Here is a 19,178-nt window from a genome sequence, read left to right on the forward strand (position 1 = left end):
TTGTACCATATATATATATATATATATATATATATAAGATCTGTTAAAATTATTAAAGTGTTGGTCAAAACATTGCCCTGTTTGTGTGCTGCTATTGTAGACTCTATTTTATGGTGTGTTTGTTATGGTGGAACAAATGTGTTTTCTAGGTGGTATTCGTTACAATGGGATAGGTGGGAACCTCCCAGTCGGAAGCATCCAGTGAATGCCCTTTGAAGTAATAGATCCCAGTGGGACAATTTAAAGATATTTTTGTTACCATATTAGCTAGGCAGTGATGTAACACTAATCTCCCACTTCGCTCGAATACTGTCTATAAAATGAAAAAATATTAACCACATCCCAGTTAGTGTATTTAGTTTGCTTTTTATTTCTAATTACAAAAAAATAAAGCTGTTGTTTAGTTGTATTTTTGTGGGAATTTAACAACAATCAAACATTATCTTTATTTTGTCCTGAAATGCTGACCAGAAATTCATGTGAATACAATAAAGTGGGAAGGTGAGTTTAAAAAGTGGTAATTCTAAAAACTCTTCTAGCACCTCATCATATATGTAGCCAAATAATTTAGGCTCAATGTGCATCTTAGAGATATGTCACTTATGGTAAACATAAAGTGTCATGGGAATGTTTTAAAATTTGTGCAGTCTCTCCTATTTTATTGCAGGATGGAAGGAGCAAGAAAGTTTGTGTTCTATATGTTGTGTGGAAAGATGATTTGTAAAGTTTGCATGTGTGTGTCTATATTACCGTATAAATGTGCAGTACCATCAATTTATTACATATTACCTATTTGTTTGATGCTTGCTTTTTGTGAGAGAATAATTAGAGGTAACAATAGCTAAGTATGTTGGTTGGCAGTGTGCATTGAAATATATAAGAATTGGGTTTGGAAAACTACTGAGATGGTCAATTAAACAAAGTATGTACCAGAATGAAAGGTTGATATAATACACCAAAATGTACCGAAAGATGACTAAGAAATCAGCAGATGTCATGTAGACAACTAAAATGAACAGTTGCTGCATAAAGAGAAATTTCAAGGGTGGTGGCTCAACCCAAATGGTATAAGAAGAATAAGATTATAATAAAATACACTTTTATTTTCTCTGAGTTATTTTTGTGTAAACCAACAAACCAATCGGAGTAAAATGTATGCATTGATTGACATTGCATGTAAATTCAATAGTTTATAAAATCTCTACCCTTTGTTTTTCCGACCATTCTGAATATGCTGTGAAAGAGTTCTCCCTGTTCAGTACTTACTGAAGAGTAATAAATGGCGCAATGAATGGCTTTTCTCCTGCCTGATTACTAAGGTTTAATCAGATTTGTCATGTTAGAGGATATGTTTCTTTCTTTAATTAAGTTGTTTGTTTCCTACCACAGTTCTTGAAAACCATATCTACAAATCATCCATAGTCACGTCTTGCTACACCCACTGTCTACTGCTTTTTTTCACCACTTTTAGTCTAAACATGTGCAGAGTAGAGATGCCGAGTATACAGTATTGGGAGAAGGATGCTAAGCATAGAGCTGCCAGGGAAAAGGAAAAGAGGAAGGCCTAAGCGAAGGTTTACGGATGTGATTAGAGAGGACATGCAGATGATGTGTGTAACAGAACAAGATGCAGAGGACAGATAGATATGGAAGAAAATGATCCACATGTGGCAACTACCTAACGGCTAAAAGAAGAAGAAGAAGTCTGGTATAAAAAGCATGATCTTGAAAATTTCTTGTGCATTTTTCTGTCATCAGTCACAAATCCTCATTATAATAATCTGCCATGATACAACATTGTAAAAATGTGAAATTATTCTTCTTTTTACAGAATAATTGTCAACAATTTGCTCTGGGTTGCCTCACATTTCTTTATTTTCTTTATCTGCAAGACACCACAGTTATTGTCTGCTGCCCTGATTTTTTTTCTGAAAAGAAAATACTAAACTTATTTCAATTGGAAGCACATTTAAATGTGTTTACACATCTCAAGGACGTTTACTTCATGTCTTTGTCTTCGTATAAAATACTATTGACATTGCAGTCCGCATTTACTGTAAATGACTCCCAGATTTCACTGACCATAAAATTGGTTATCATTATTTATTTTTATTGTATTTGCAGTTATTGTTATTTGTCACATAATGTTATTTTTCCTAGTAAACAGGTCTGGTTTGCACAGAAACATCTAGTTTTCTTTCTGTTGTGCTACAGTCTATAATGTAGACTGAGTTTTAATTAACAGAATTACAAAACACATTTGTTTTTTCAGGATTATTAAACCCTTTTTTGTGGTTAAAAATCGATTTTACTATTCAATGTTGAGGTTCCACCAGTGTTTCTGAGCTGTGATGAGGTATTATAAATTTGCTACTCTGTCCAAATTGTGTTCTATAGACCCAAAACAAATGATTTGATTTTACATTCACTCATAGATTTTTTATAAGCATTTAAAACAAAAACCTTTGCTCTTTTTACATAGACCAATTCAGGGTCACAGTGAGCTGCAAAAAACCCTAGCCGCAATGAGTAGAAGGCCATCACCGTGGCCAGTCTCACACAGTCAGAGGGCCCAGTTTAGGATCACCAGTTTATCTAATATGCAAATGTTTGGGAGAAAAATGCAAGAGAATTTTTTGAAATGTAATTAGGCATTAGCTTTTCACTTTTTCATTTAAATCCAGCTTTTAACTTGCAAATGGTGTTCTTATGACATGACTGTTCCTTCAAGTGTTTTTGGTATTAAACCGTTTGCTCTTTAGTTTGTGACTTTTCCTTTAGGCACATAGCTGACATAATAACAAATCTACCTTGTCTTCTGAAAATGAGTTTAGTGTTTGCATGTTTTTTATCCTGTGTTTGTTTTAACTTCAGAAGTAATACATAGTTAACATCATGACTGGTTTAAAGGTCATTTTCTGGGTTTACTCAGGGTAGCTGGCTGCCCCAACTCTCCTTGTTTGTGGGTATCCTTTGCAGTGAGACTCACTCTTTTCACACCACCTCCAATTTGTTTACCCCCTAGAGTCCCTCTGGGCTTTTGTCACCTCACCTCTATCTTTGTACACTTGTTCAACCAGTAGTCCTCTACCTTTTATTCCATATGTCCAAACTATCTTATTCTGTTTCTCCCCAGCACAACACCTTCCAAATTCACACCAAGTATTTCTCTTAATCCTTTGATGGGAAATTAAATAATGTCACTGTCCCTTTTGTGTATTGTAAAAGTCTGCTAAAGGAGCTTGACATCAGGAAAGGCACAGCTCTTAAAAATCTCTGCCCCAATATCCCCTTGATGAATTACAAACCGTAAATGTTAAATACATCTGTACTGTGATGGTTTTGTTTTATTAACTGAGCAAAACCAGTATATTAGGAGTATATTAGTAGTACAATTTTGTAAAAATTAATATAATGTTAATTTTAGTTAAGTATACTTGTAATGCCTTTTCTGCATTTCTGTTTGGTTTCAGCTTAGCTCACAAGCTCAGTTTTATCAAACTATTTTTTATCAGGATTGGTATCTACAGCAAAACAGTAATCATAACATGCATTTTTAGGTACATCCACATGTATTTTGAAGAGCACCTACTGTGATCACCATGTCTGTCTGTCTGTCTGCATGCCTGTCTGCATTCAACAACTTGAGCTCTCAGTGGACTGGTTTTGTTGAAAGTTGCCATGCTTATTCTTCAAGGTAATTTGGTGCAAAACGTTCAGTTTTTGTTCAGATATCTCAAATATTGTAGGCCATAAAATGTTTTGAAATTTGAAATCCTCCCATTGAAAAACAGGCGAATGTGCATATTCATCTATCTTAAGACGGAGAAGAACTTGGTAATTATGGAGTTGTTTACTGTCACTTAATGTAGACATGAATGGTCCAAAGCAGCCAATACTTTTACCTTGGGATTTCAATAGATTTTAACTCCATTGGTTACATCTTTCCTATAATGTTTTCAGTGTTTTGGAAAATGTTATGTTTTTAGAAATTGTATTACAATTATTCATAGTATAACATCTAACAATAGTACTTCAACTGATACCATTTTTATATCACTTGAATCGGATTTGGCTGTCTGTGAAAGCTATTGATCCACTAAAAGTGTAATTGGATTTTAAATACATAAAATTGTGAAGTAGTTGTAAAAAAATATTCTCTGTACATTTTGAATACAGCTCACTGTTACAAAAATATTTAATAAACAAAATATGATAACTGACATTTAAAGTAACCAAAAAAGTGAAAATGCTCCAAATTTCATATCAGTTAACTAAACCACCTGAGTATTACACGTACATTTTCAACTTATTTTTTGCACTAACCTCTTCACCACCCCTGTGCTTCTCAATTGTATTGTTCCTGCATGGAAATACAGTGGGCATAGAAAAGAATAATCCCTTCCAAATATTCCTTTTTTTTTTGCTTTACAGCCTTAAATGAAAACACACACACACAAAAATATTTCTTCCCAGCTTTACTTACTCAATGCAACCTATAACATCCAAACAAAAGATATCACAGCTACAGTTCAGAAAAATTATAAAAAAATCAAAAACAAGACATAACTGAGATGAATAAAGGATCACCCCCCCAATGTCAATGTCATTTTGTTGTCATTTTTTCTACAATTGATCGCCTACTAAACCCAGGTAGCTCAAAGGAATGCCTCCTAAGTGCTTCCAGTGAAACCTGTGAGGCTGTCGCTGTATTTTTCAATCAAAAATTAATGATATTAGAAATAACATAGTATATCCCTCCAACACTAAGGATCCTCCTAAACCCCAGCATCCTGTTATAAACAAATTAAACTCTTTCACTAGGATAGATTTACCTGATTTAAAGAAAATAATCTCTCAATTAAAACCCTCCACCTGCGTCCTTGACCCAATACCAACAAGGTTTTTCAAAGAAGTATCAGGCGTGCTAATTGATAATGTTCTGGACATAGTAAATTCGTCACTAGATACGGGGGTCTTCCCAGACTGTCTTAAGACTGCTGTAGTTAAACCCCTACTTAAGAAACATAATCTTGACCCCTCGGCTCTTGAAAATTTTAGACCCATCTCTAACCTGCCTTTCTTAAGTAAAGTTCTGGAGAAGGCAGTCATTATGCAGTTAAATGACCACCTAAATAAACATGCTATTCTTGATAAATTTCAGTCAGGTTTTAGAACAAATCACAGCACAGAAACTGCACTCGTTAAAGTAGTAAATGACTTGCGGGTAAATGCAGACAGAGGCCATTTATCTGTTCTCATCCTCTTAGATCTGAGTGCTGCATTTGACACCATTGATCACAATATTCTTAGAAATCGCCTTAGTCAATGGGTGGGCCTCTCTGGCAGTGTCTTAAATTGGTTTGAATCCTACCTGACAGGGAGAAAATTTTTGTTAGTTGTGGGAATTACAACTCAAAGACACATGATATCCGATATGGTGTTCCACAAGGCTCTATCCTGGGTCGCTGTTATTCTCAATCTACATGCTTCCGTTAGGTCAGATTATCTCAGGGCACAACGTGAGCTACCACAGCTATGCTGATGACACACAGCTGTACTTATCAATAGCTCCTGATGACCCTGATTCTATTGATTCACTAACAGAATGTCTGACTTGTATCTCAGAATGGATGAATAGTAATTTTCTCAAGTTAAAAGAGAAAACTGAAATTTTAGTGATCAGCAATAATGGATACAATGAGGCTATTAGAAATAAACTGGATACATTAGGATTAAAAGTCAAGACGGAGGTAAAAAGCTTAGGGGTGATTGTTGACTGTAATCTGAATTTTAAATCACATATTAATCAGATCATTAGGACAGCATTTTTCACTTAAGAAACATAAGTAAAGTTAGACCTCTTATATCACTGAAAGATGCTGAGAAATTAGTTCACGTGTTTGTTTTCAGTCGACTAGATTACTGTAACGCACTCCTCTCAGGACTACCCAAAAAAGATATAAATCGTTTGCAACTAGTGCAGAATGCAGCTGCTAGAATCCTAACTAGGAAAAGAAAATCCAAACACATTTCTCCAGTTTTGATGTCACTACACTGGTTACCTGTGTCATTCAGAATTGACTTTAAAATTCTGCTTATGGTTTATAAAGCCTTAAATAATCTCGCCCCATCTTATATATCGGAATGTCTGACACCTTATATTCCAAATCGTAACCTCAGATCCTCAAATGAGTGTCTCCTTAGAATTCCAAGAACAAAACTTAAAAGAAGTCGTGGCGGCATTCTGCTGCTATGCACCTAAAATCTGGAATAGCCTGCCAATAGGAATTCGCCAGGCTGATACAGTAGAGCACTTTAAAACACTGCTGAAAACATATTACTTTAACATGGCCTTTTTATAACTTCATTTTAATCTTAATTTAACTTAATCCTGATACTCTATATGTTCAATTTCCTCAAAATAACTATTCATGGTGGCTCTAAAATTGGTACTGACCCCTACTCTCTTTTCTGTTTCTTTTTCCGGTTTCTTTGTGGTGGTGGCCTGCGCCACCACCTACTCAAAGCTTCATGATGCTCCAACAATGATGGATGGATTAAAAGGCAGAAGTCTACGTGACCATCATCATCATCAAGCCCTTCCGTGAGAATCCTAAATCCAAAGAGGACTGTTTCAATGCCCAGAGGGGACTGGACGGTCTCATGGTCTGGAATCCCTACAGATTTTATTTTTTCTCCAGCCGTCTGGAGTTTTTTTTTTTCTGTCCCCTGGCCATTGAACCTTACTCTTATTCGATGTTAATTAATGTTGATTTATTTTGTTTTATAATTGTGTCTTTCATTTTTCTATTCTTTAATATGTAAAGCACTTTGAGCTACTGTTTGTATGAAAATGTGCTATATAAATAAATGTTGTTGTTGTTGTTGTTGATCCACCTTTTGCTTTAATGACAGCCTTGAATCTGTTGGGATACTTCTCTATCCGCTTTGCACATCTAGATTGAGCAATATTTGCCCACTCTTTTTTACAAAACTGTTCCAAGTTCGGTCAAATTGGAAAGTATACATTGGTGGACTGCTATCTTCAAATCTTTCCACAGATTTTCAATGGGATTTAGGTCTGGGCTCTGACTGGGCCACATGAGGACACTCTCTTTTTTCTCCTTCAGTCATTGTGTGGTCAATTTTGCTGTGTGCTTCGGGTCGTTGTCGTTTTGAAAGGTGAACATTCTGCCCATCTTTAATTTTCTGGCTGAGGGTAGCAGGTTTTCCTCAAGAATTTGACGGTATTTTGCCCCATCCCTTTTTCCTTCTACCCTAACGAGAGCCCTGCGGCAGAGAAACACCCCCACAACAGGATGCTGCCACCTCCATGCTTTACTATAGGTATGGTATGCTGTGGATGGTGAGTTGCATTGGATTTTCACCAGGTGTACCATTTGGTATCGAGGCCAAATAGTTCAATTTTGGTCTCATCTGACTATAAGACCTTATTCCACTTGGCATCAGAATCATCAAGATGCATTCTGGCAAAGCTCAAACAAGCGTTAATGTGGCCTTTATTGAGAAGTGGCTTTTTCCTTGCAGCCCTCCTAGACAAGCCACAATTGTGGAGCACTTGTGAAATTGTTGTCACATGCACACAATGACCACTTCTTTGCCATAAATTCCTGTAACTCCTTCAAAGTGGCCATTGGCCTCTCGGTAGCCTCTCTTACCAGTTTCCTCCTTGCTCTTCCATCCAGTTTGGAGGGACCTAGTAGTATCAAACACTTGCTACTTCTTTATTATGGACTTTATTGTGCTCCTTGGGATTGAAGAAGCCTTTGAGATTTTTTTGTATCCATCTCCTGCCTTATGTCTGTCCACAACTCTATTCCTAAAATATTTTGAAAGTGGCTTGCCACCCATAGTCAGTTGTTTGCTGTTAGTTCCTTTGCCAAGCAAGGGAATGAATGATCCAAGAACATCTGTTATTATTCTTCACTAATCACACTGCTTACAGTTGATCACAGGTGGAAGCCAGTAACCATGGTCTGCAATGGAAATGGTGATTTCTTATACCTGATTGAGTTTGGGGGGTTTGATCCTTTATTAATCTCAGTATTTCTTGTTTTTTATTTTTTTTAAATTCTTCTGAACTGTAGCTGTGATATCTTTCACTTGGATGTTATAGATTGCATTGAGTAAGTAAAGCTGGAAAAAATATTGGTTTGTGTGTTTTCAATTAAATCTGTAAAGCAAAAAAATGGGTATATTTTGAAGGGGGTGATTCTTTTCTATACCCACTGTATGTGTGTCTGGAGTGCCTTATTACTGTAAACAGGGAGTGTTGCTGACCTGTACTTGCTGCTGCTGGGCTATTCTCTTTTGCATACCACAACTATGAATTTGATTGTGTTTGTATATATCATGGTTTAAAAATGTGTTCTTTTAATATTTGGGGTGAATGTGAGACACATCAGTGGTTTACGCCCTCTTTGTCTCCCCTTAGAGCTGTTTTCCACTTTCCAGAGATGGAAACTTATCTGAGAATAACTTCTCCACCTCACATTTAACCTGCACGCACACACACAGTCGGACCCCTCAGTCTTGTTAATGATTGCATGTTTGTGATGAGTGCACCTCTCACAGTATCCAAGATGGAATAATTACAGACAAGAACATATATCCTCTTTTTCAACTACTAGCTGAACTACCTGTCTAAGATGAGTTGAAATCTAAGTAATCAATGTAGACCTAAGCAACAGTGTTTGCAGTGCACCATGCAATGCATATGTCTCTGTTAGATGCCATTTGGGATAGGATTTTTTGGAACGACAGAGACATAGCAGGTCTAAGAGGTTTTGAAATCTAAGTAATCAGTGTTAACATTTGCACAAACCATCTATCAGACTGTACTTTGTAATGCATGTAGTATTAAAATGCATTACATTTGACATGCAAACTGATGGGACATCACAATCATCTGTAGAAATAAAATCATTGTTATAAATGTTTGTGATGCACCATCTGTTAAAATGACAATTGCCACGCATATGTCTAAGTTATATGCCTTTTGGTATAGGATTCGTAAAAGCAGTGTTAATGTTTGTAATGCACCATCTGTTGGATTGGAACACACAATTAATTTTATTACTACAAATGTTTGTGGTGCACCATCTGTCTTAATGACAGAGACATAGCAATTGGACACAAACACTTGTCCTTTTATTAAGGTGGATGATCTTGTTAAACCTCATCAATAGAATTAAGCATCACAATTCTAACAAATTTTAACATTCATCAATAAGAACAGTTAAATGGTTAAAGTAATGCCCAAAAGGATATACAGAAGCCAAGAGGTTACAGATGTGCAAATGTAGGAGGTGGTATTAAACACTTCCTAACTATTTTCCGCTTTCGATCTTGACTTGCAGCTTGCTGGGAGGCTGATGTCCTGGCTTTTTCTCTCTGACAAGCTGCAGCAACAGGTTACAGCAAATATGAGTCGTTTGCAACCCCTGAGGTATACTGAATTTTGCGAACTGCAATTCAACAGGTTACAAAGTATGTCAACAGATAAATCAATAACCAGATTGGTTTGTTCACATGAAAAAAGTAAGCCCACCCTTTTAAAAGTAATGCCCTTTAGTGTTCCATTCTTCATCTGTTAGTACATTTCCATCAATGAAGCTTCTTAGGATGCTGGTTGTTTACTTGGTTTGCTATAAAGTCCATCAGCATAACACACTTGTGTTCTCAGTTCAACTTTGAGGCCCCTTCATGTAGCAGGTCAGTCACTGCCTTTCTCTGTTGTAGTATCGTCAGGCTTCAAAATGTAACTTTATGCGATTCAGCAAAGCCAGCCAGCTACGTTTTTGCATGTCTTAATCACCTCGGTATTACATTTTGCAGGTAGATTTCTAAAAATAATTTATTTACTTAGAAAAGATTTTAGACTCTGAAATGCAAAAATACTAACATATATAATTTCCATTGAGAAGATGTGGTGGGCATTTTATTATTTGATGACACATGATTTATTCAGACTATTTTTTTCTTTTCCTAATCTTGCTCTTCATTAAAAATTTCAATAGCTTCAGAAATTGAAAACTCACAACATATTATGTGCATTTCACACAACCTTGGGATACAATCATATTATAAAACTGATTACAGTATACACAATGGGCAGAGATGAGGAGGATATTAAAACTGGATCTATTTAGTGCTGCTATGCGCTAGTCTTTCTGGATTTAAATTAGAACTTAACCTTTGCAAATCTTTTTTTTTTTCTTTCTGTAATTCAATGTATTCCATGTCTGTTCCCAAGTGACTTTACAGGCCTAGATCTTTTCGGTCACTCAGATCCTTATCTGCAGCTTTACTTTCTGTTCCATACATCAAAACTCTCTTCTATGGGAGCTCGAGCGTCTCTCATAGTGCCCCTCAACTCTGGACTTCTCTTCCTTTTCACGACTGTCTGCCAGACTGAATAACACAATTTTAAACTTCTCTCTGAACATATCCTTTCAAATTGGCATAGCAACTATGATTTTACCACACTGTACAGCCAGCTATCTTTTATGTTTGTTGCTACTTCTGTACTGTTATTGGTATTTCATTCTATGGATTTATTTGCTTTTATCTTTATTACTTTTGTTTAATTCTTTGTCAGGTGACCTTGAGTGTTAAAAAAGGTGCCTAATAAATAAAATGTACTATTATTATTATTGTTATTAGTTATATTCTGTCATTACTAGTGACAACACTCAAACAAGCAAAACCAAATGTGCATATGCTCCTTTCCATTTCAAGTCGTACTTGTTCTCAGGTGGAGTAGTCTTACTAAATGGTGCTAACTTGAATCCAAAGTACGACTGGCTGTGTTATCTTTGCTTCCTATTGATGTCACACACCTTATAAGCAGTCAGGACAGTGGAATTTTAACATGGTACAAGGCAGTGTAGAGAAATTAGAGCCTACAGGAGTATATAAAACTTAAATGTCTGTCTTACTTGTCAGAAAACAACATCAGATGAAAATATTTGAAGTTGTTCTCCCCCATGCAGTGATAATGCAAACTGAGATCTTTAAGCACAGAGTTGTTGTATGCTTTACAGGACTGACAAAAACAATTTCAAATAAATTGCAGGTCCCCTTAGGCATAAAAAATGTGGATAATTAAACCTGATTAATTATTAAATAAACATTGAAAATGTCCCACAAATCATCATGTGCCTATGTGATATCAAAGCAAGGTGTTACAACCAAGATCAGAACATTAACTGGTGCAAATATTATTCCATCTGCCTGCAGAATGAAGTTAGCTTTTTGACACAACAAAACCACAGAGATGAGTGTTATAGTATGGCAACTAGTAGTTGCATGCCAAAGTACAAGGAACTGAGAAACTTTTTATTACCTTCACCAGTCTATGAATAAATCTTCAGTACAAAAGTGGACATTAAATACTGTATTCAGAATGCAGATACGGGCTTGATCTTCTATGTGCAATTAAACTGGCTTTCTTTGTATAGTAAAGATTTAGTACAAACTGGAGATTAAAAGGCCTCACTGAAAAATATTATTCAGTGTATAGGGTGGTCCAGATCTAATTATGCAATTTTCATTATGCTATAACTTATTAAGTTTATTACATAGAAAATCACCTGAAAAATCCCCGACCATCGAGAAGTGTGCGAGCTGACGACATGGAGAATCGTCCGTGCTGAACTAGAATCGTCCCCGCATAAATCAGAGTCATCCAAACGATCTGGATCTGCATAATTAGATCTGGACCGTAGAAAAGCAGTGAATAGCAAAATATAAGAAATGTTGGATCTGGCCATTAGGGGTCAGACGTTTTCATTCATTCATTAATTGATTTACCTTAAAAACTGAAAAATAAAGAAGAAAAAATAAGATAAAAAGAAAAACAGAAACATACCAGCTTGTTTAATGGTTTAGTGTCTCATAATAATATCATCAAATGTATAAAAATATTTCAAATGCATCAACACATTTAGCTTCAATATATAACAAAGATAAATGGATTGCTTACAGCTTTTCTTCAAATAACAGCATTTCTGTTAAGTATGAACATTTTTATGTTCTACCCTCACATATACAGTACTTATTCATTGTCACACATAAAATTATAAGCACGCTGTAATAATGTATACATACTGGTTCAAGATGGCACCTAAATTAGTGCTGTTGCCTCACAAACTAAGGACTCTCATGTTTTCCTTGCTTCCTGCACATTTTTTTTTTATTTTCTTTTACATTCTAAACACACACAGATTAGACTGTAAAGTAAATCCAATATTGGTCAAGTATGAGAGTGTGGGAAAATATACCCTTTGATGGACTGGCATCCTCTTTTCGATTGGCTCCTACTTCGAGTGTGAGGCTACCAGGATAAGCTAAGACTCCATTTAATCCTGTATTGGAATAAGCAGGCCCAGGAATTTACATGAATGAACATAACAGCATTGTTAAATTATTCATTGCAAATGATCTACATACAGTTAATTACACTTGTTTTGTTCAAACCACTATGGAACTCTTGAAAATTTATGGTGTGAAATGATTAAAAATTACACATTTAAAAAGGTAATGCAGAATTCCCAGCTGATTAAAATTTGTCACTAACTGCCAGTATTAAGTGTTATCTATACCCAGTTTTTATAAGGTTAGAAATATGAATCATTTTCCATTATCTTCATTAGTAATGTGTCAATTCATTCACTTCCTCGCTACCCTGAGGCTCTGGCCTTTCTGCAAATTTTAAGGCAGTTAATTCTCTCCTTTCTGCCTCTACATTTCTGACAGAGGTTGGCTCCCAGTTTTTTTGTGGATCTGTATCACACTGAGATGGACTAGCAACATGTTCTTCTTCAGCATTTCCATAGACAGCTGAAAAAGCTTCCTGGGACAAAATATGCAAGAATCTTTGCTCCAGTGCAAGGGAAAGCTGGGCCTTTGATAGCCACCTAGGAGTGTTTTTTGCTGGCTCTCTAACTATTTCTGTTTCTTTTGAGCGGGCAAAAGCAATTCCAGTATCAACCCTTTTCTTTCTATCAAACATTGCCTCTATTCTTTTTCTTGCCAGCTTTGGAACAATCTTTTGGAGATCCTGATCAACAAAGATTTCCTTCTTTTTCTGATTTTCTCTCCTCTTTCTGTCTTCCTCCTTCCTCTGTAGCCACTGACTATGTGTCAGTTTTTCCTTTTGAGGTTCTGTTTTGCTGTCATGGTTCAAGTTTGCATTGTTTTGAACTTCAGACCCAGGGAGTATTGATTTTTTTACTGGTTCCTTAAGTGGAATTGATTTTTTTGAGGTACCAGGTTGCTTATTTTTGAATGTCTCGTCATTCTTGTCTGATCTCATATCATGTTTGTCTTTGTTTCCTGAGAGTGTCACTGAAGATTTAGATTTAGGGGTTGCTTTTCCGTTTGAAGTCAGACTAGCATCTATAGACTCTTTTTTCTGGGATGTCAATGAAACTATCTCATTAGCTCCAAAAGCAGATTCACAAGGATTAACAGACGATAAGCTTCCCTGCTTCCTTTGGTTGCATTCTTTTCTTCTTCTCTGCTTCTGAGAAGAACCAAGGAACCTTGAATCTGCAGGATGTGTCATTTTCACTGTAGAAGCTGAAAGAACAGTAGGCTGGTCAGTGCATTGTTGGTCTTGGTCATTTTTATTATCTTGTTGAAAAAGACTTTTCTCTATGGGTGATGTGTTTTTTTTTAAAACACAGGCATCGGTAACATCTTCAGAACTTGGTTTTCCCTCAACTATCATCATGCTCCTTAAGGGCAGACAATCTTTCGCAGAAGGTGTTTCTATTGCCTCTGCAAAAACAGCAGAATTAGTTATAGCAAGAGTGTTTCTATGACTTTGCAAAAGTAAGATGTTCTTATTTCCATCTATAGCCAGGTTGGACGATTTTCCATTTGTTGCATTATGCCCTTTTTTATTATATGCAAAAATCTCTTGCCTCTTTCTATCCAACCAGACTTTCACTTGCTGCTCTGATATTTTCAGCCTCTCTTGCTTTTCTTCCACCTTCCTTTGTTTCTCTTCTTTCTCCTTCTTTTTTACTCTTCTTTTGGCAGCTCTCTGTTTTCTCATCTCTACATTCTTTTGCTTCAGCCACTCCTGAAGACTCTTATTCTGTGAATTTTCTAGCCTACAGTCTGTAGGATCACATCGAGATGGGGTAGCCATTTTATTATTTCTTGGTTTCTCCTGACAATTCAGGTTGTGCTGTTTTGTCTTTTCGTGCTGGTTTAAAAACTTCATGGAAACATTTTCAAGGGGTAAATTTGAATAACGAAGAATCCGCACTCCATAAGGCTTTGCCACCATGAGGACTACTTTTGTATCATTTGCATCTGTCAGTTCTAAGCCTTCACTTTTTTTTACTCCCAATGAATCAATTATTTTGACTTTAGAAACAGTTGTATTGCCTATCTGCGTTCTTCCATTTTTTAGATAGCTGTAGGCATCTTTTCTTGTGTTTTTTTTGTAACTCCTGTGCACCTGAGATTCTCCATTTGTCTTCTTTTTCTTGTCTTTTAATACACTTTTTCTTTCCATGGGCAATCTTCTATTAGTTTCTGTGAAAACATCCTGCAAATTGACAGTAATTGTCATTTTATTTTTAGTATTTCCTGGAGTCTTTTGGTTTTCTCTCTTGTCTCTCTGGCTGTCAGAGCCACTAACATGGCTGCCACTCTCAATTTCCTCTGTATATGGGCTCTGAGATGCCTGAAACATTTTTTCCCAAGATTTTCCTTTCTAGTCTTGTTTATTTAAAATTCCTGTATTCAGTAGGAATATATTCTAGTTAATCTAGGCTTTCCATTCCTCGTGCAGTCATCTAAATGCAAAACAAACAAAAAGAGGATTAACAAAAAATGATGACAAACTCAAAATCAATTTGTTTAGTTGGCATCAAAGTATTTTTGCTCATACAACATTTTTTCCTTTATTTACTAGCGAAGTCAGCTACATGTTTATCTTGATGGTCATCTTCCTCATGCTGTAATAGTCTGTTTCACACTAATATTACTATATTTTACAAACTTAAAAGCTAAAAAGGATGATTTTGAAAGAAGGTGCATTAAGATTGCTGCATCAAGAAAAAGATGAAATCGGTTAACTAAGTGGTACAAGCTGACTTTTACAACTGGGATTTTAGTCAAAGAATAAACTCAACAGGGAGCTGGAAAATAGTGCAGATGAAAATTAGAAACTAGCCCGTAGCAGCCATTCACAAATCATTCTTTGCATGGAGCACATTGGCTCACAAGACCAATTAAGAAGTGACAGCTTTAAAGTATATGAAATGCACAATTAAAATGTTTTGCCTTTTAGATAATTGCTTTGTTTATCAGCCTGTGACATATTGTATATTATTAAACAATATACAATTAAAACAAGCATAGCAGATCCCCATCATTTTTGAGTCCACTTATTAAAATCATATTCTGATAAAAGAATGTTACTGATCTTATTTAATATTCAGAGACAAGTATTTACCTTCTCAATATTTGTTTATACATGTAAACTGGTACTATCAGCCTTCTGTATTTTAGCCAAGGTAAGAAGAATGGTATGATTTGGTACTCCATGGTAATATATGTTTATATTCACATAGAAAAAATCAAATATATGTTTAATATGTAAACTGTTATCATGTAAGGTAGACCAAAGCATTTTGGGATAATGAATTTTACATATCAGTAATATTTACGAGTATAACCCAATGAGTAACAAAGAGAAAGCAAGACACGTAGTAAATGATACAGTCTGCAGTTTTGTTAATTCTAAGTCAGCACAGTGGCTACAAGCAACTACTTAATCTCTGTTTTACAAACACGGAATCCAGTTATTATGAGTTTGACAGTATCCTTTATAGACTAAACATTAAAATGCAGAAAGCTTTTATTTTTTTGCACATGTTTTCAACCTGACATCTACATTCAAGTCACAAATATTATTTCCCGTTAGTAGAAAAATATTACTTTGATCAGTGAAAATTAATATCTTAGCTTAAAAAAAATTAAGTAGTTTCCTTTCTTTATCACATCTACTGTTACTATTAGTATTTATAAAATTAACATTTTATTACAGAAAATGGCACAATATTGTCCACTTGAATAATGAAGTTACTTTTAATAAAAACACTGGTAAAAGGGGTTTCTGTTTTTGACATGGTATGAAATATATTTTATCTTGAAATTACACTATACAAAAATTCTTGTTTCGTGACTTTTTTTTTTTTTTGCTTTAATATAAAAATAACTTAGCTCAATGAAGCATGCCCATAATATTTATTATACTCAGTGATTCATATAAAGCTAAAAGTCCTATACAAATTCAACCAGAAAGAAGTGGGAAGTCAAGTCAGAATTCAAGGTACCTGTGTTGATGGGTAGAAACGGGCTCAAACACAGGAAGCAAAGGTTAATGGTAACAGGAACATTTTCAGAATTAGGTGATGTTGAAACTGGTGTCAGGAGGCATGGTGGCACAGTGGTAGCGCTTCTGCCTCACAGTAAGGAGACCTGGGTTCGCTTCCCGGGTCTTCCCTGCGTGAAGTTTGCATGTTCTCCCTGTGTCTGTGTGGGTTTCCTCTCGCAGTCCAAAAACATGCAGGTTAGGTGCATTGGCGGTCCTAAATTGTCCCTAGTATGTGTGTGCCCTGTGGTGGGCTGGCACCCTGCCTGGGGATTTGTTCCTGTGTTGGCTGGGACTGGCTCCAGTGTGACCCTGTGTTAGGATATATAAAAAATACATTACATTTATATAGCGCTTTTTTATCAGTTACTCAAAGCGCTCAGCAATTGCAGGTTAAGGGCCTTGCTGAAGGGCCCAACAGAGCAGAGTCCCTTTTTGGCATTTTACGAGATTCGAACCGGCAACCTTCTGATTGCCAGTGCAGATCTCTAGCCTCAGAGCCACCACTCCACCTATAGCAGGTTGGATAATGACTGACTGAAACTATTGTCTCTTAGGGATCAGTGCTGTGGTTGATGTTGTTTTTAATATACACAAACAATGAAAAATAATATCAATAAACTAGTTAAACCTGGTGATGATGGCAAACTAGGTAAAAGGGCAGAAAATGCATAATCCGCTAAATTGTTACAAAGGGACTTGGCCTGCATATTGAGCAGATTTGTTTAAGCAGAAAGGTTACATTTGAGAATGCAATGGCAGGTATGAAACTTGAAAGTAAACTTTATGATAAGGACCTAGAACTCACATCATCACTGTCAACATTAAGCCCTTGTATAGAAGCAATTAAGAAACACAAAAATGTTTCTTGAGCAGTAAGCGCTTCAACAGCAATAACTGATTTGTTATGTAAGTTGGAATAAAATCAGGTGCAAACGTTGCAGACCTCTGCTATTCAACAAAGCAAAAATTCCTGTCGAATTACAAATCCACAAATTAATTTTTTTTAATGCTTCAGTGAGATAATTAAAAGTAACAGGAAGCCATTCAAATAAATCAGCTACAAATAAACAAATATAGTAATAGTTCTGCAGGTTAATAACTCTTAATTTTAGTTTACAAAATGCGCAAAATGAATAACTGATTTTTTTTTTTTGCATTTAATCAAAATTAGACATTTAATGAAAATCAGTACAAATTACCATGTGAAAGGGTGATCTGGATTCTATTCAGTCAGCATAAACTGATTGGAAAGTCATCCACCAGAATAATAACAACTAACAAAGCATCTGATTTAAACACAATTTCTGCCAGACTCGATAGTGTATTCGTATGTTTCTAAGCAATAAGCTGGGCTAAGAACATAAGAATATAACACAAACGGAACAATACCTTACACTACCTTACATTAATGGACCGTTTTGAACTAGCGCAACACACCTCAAATATTTAATCACGAACAAATTGTTGCAGACGTTACAAAACAGGTGGAACCCACCCGTGTTACTCATTTGTTTTCATTTTTAAACGAGATTTGAACCTCTCCACTGGCCGACCTCGGTAGGTTCCACTCTCACTCCTCCACAACCTCTTGACTTTATTTTTGTCATCTTCTCCACACTCCATGACACAACTCATCGGGGCTTGATAATTAAAACCTTGAGCCTTATCCTTAGTTTTTTTTTTCATCGTATAATTAATTTTACTTCATCTGTCCTTTTCGCAGATACACACTGGAGCTGCCCTACTCAAACTTCTTGGCAGCGCATTCCAGGCTGGCAGACTACACGGTCGGCACGCCTGTCCTTCCCGCCTGCCACACTTCACGATCTCATCGACACGCAGACAGCACGCGGTGAGTACAGTGATGACTTCTGTCCCCTTCGCGCTGTTTGCGCTGCCCAATTCGCCGATTTAACTTGCACCCGGCACTGACTTGCTTCCAATCAACACTATTAATTCATCAGTGTAACATATGAGTGCGGCGCAATGTGCTTTACCTGTCCAAATTACATTAATCACAGCATCGCAGTGGTTCAGTTGGCAGGACATAAGCTGGACAAAGGAATGCTGATCTTTTGTTTCTTTATTACTTAAACGGTAAACTTCGCTAACAGACCTTTGTTGAAGAACTGCAGAAGAAATGAAGTAAACAACGTACTGTCAAGAAGGAGCGGCTTCTCTTCTGCATGTGCACTTGGGCGTCTGTTCTTTGTGTTGATGTATACCTTTAGCTGCGACTTAGCAACCTGTGGGAAGATCACGTTTTTAAAGGCGCAGGTATGTATTTGAAATAAAAGACTGTGTGATGGTGCAATGATTAGCACCACTATCCGCACTTCCCACGGGGTTCTCTGGTTTCAAGACCGCATCTGAATAAAGCGTATCTTCGGTTAATTGAGGGCACGCAATTCGCACAGTAAATGCGCGGGAGTAAGTTAGAGTGCTGTGTGATGGGCCGAAGTTGAGTGTTGGGATAATACCTGAATATCTTTAGTGTAGTAGCCTAAACTAGCATTAGTATTTCACTTTTATTCTTTTTATTTAATGACATTCAAACCACGGTGGCGCTGTTGCCTCGCAGTAAGGAGACCTGGGTTCGCTTCACGAGTCCACCCTGCGTGGAGTTTGCACGTTCTCCCCGTGTCTGCGTGGGTTTCCTCTGGCTGCTCTGATTTCCTCCCACAGTCCAAAGACATGCAGGTTAGGCGCATTGCCAAATTGTCCCTATTGTTTGGGTGTGTGTGCCCTGTGC

At 36.4% G+C, this 19,178-nt stretch overlaps 1 protein-coding gene across 4 annotated transcripts; it reads right to left on the bottom strand.

The window, feature by feature from the left end:
• Positions 1-11,901: 11,901 nt before the first annotated feature.
• Positions 11,902-18,612, bottom strand: LOC120539802 (glutamic acid-rich protein-like). 4 transcript variants are annotated; one of them, XM_039770181.1, is made up of 2 exons: positions 18,543-18,612; positions 11,902-14,840 (listed from the first exon to the last, which is right to left on the bottom strand). In XM_039770181.1, exon 2 carries the CDS (start codon positions 14,735-14,737, stop codon positions 12,677-12,679), a length of 2,061 nt encoding a protein of 686 aa, XP_039626115.1. In that variant the 5' UTR covers positions 14,738-14,840; positions 18,543-18,612; the 3' UTR covers positions 11,902-12,676. The 4 variants fall into 4 exon arrangements, with proteins under 4 accessions (XP_039626115.1, XP_039626114.1, XP_039626113.1 ...); XM_039770180.1 differs by having other exon boundaries at positions 18,585-18,604; XM_039770179.1 differs by having other exon boundaries at positions 18,424-18,562.
• Between the last annotated feature and the right edge of the window lie 566 nt (positions 18,613-19,178).

Source organism: Polypterus senegalus, chromosome 11 (genome assembly GCF_016835505.1).
Source record: "Polypterus senegalus isolate Bchr_013 chromosome 11, ASM1683550v1, whole genome shotgun sequence".
Taxonomy (NCBI): Eukaryota; Metazoa; Chordata; class Cladistia; order Polypteriformes; family Polypteridae; genus Polypterus; species Polypterus senegalus.

What these genes read in the sequence shown, in the direction of transcription:
- LOC120539802 (XM_039770181.1), bottom strand. Translation starts at nt 14,737, where the DNA reads ATGTTTCAGGCATCTCAGAGCCCATATACAGAGGAAATTGAGAGTGGC.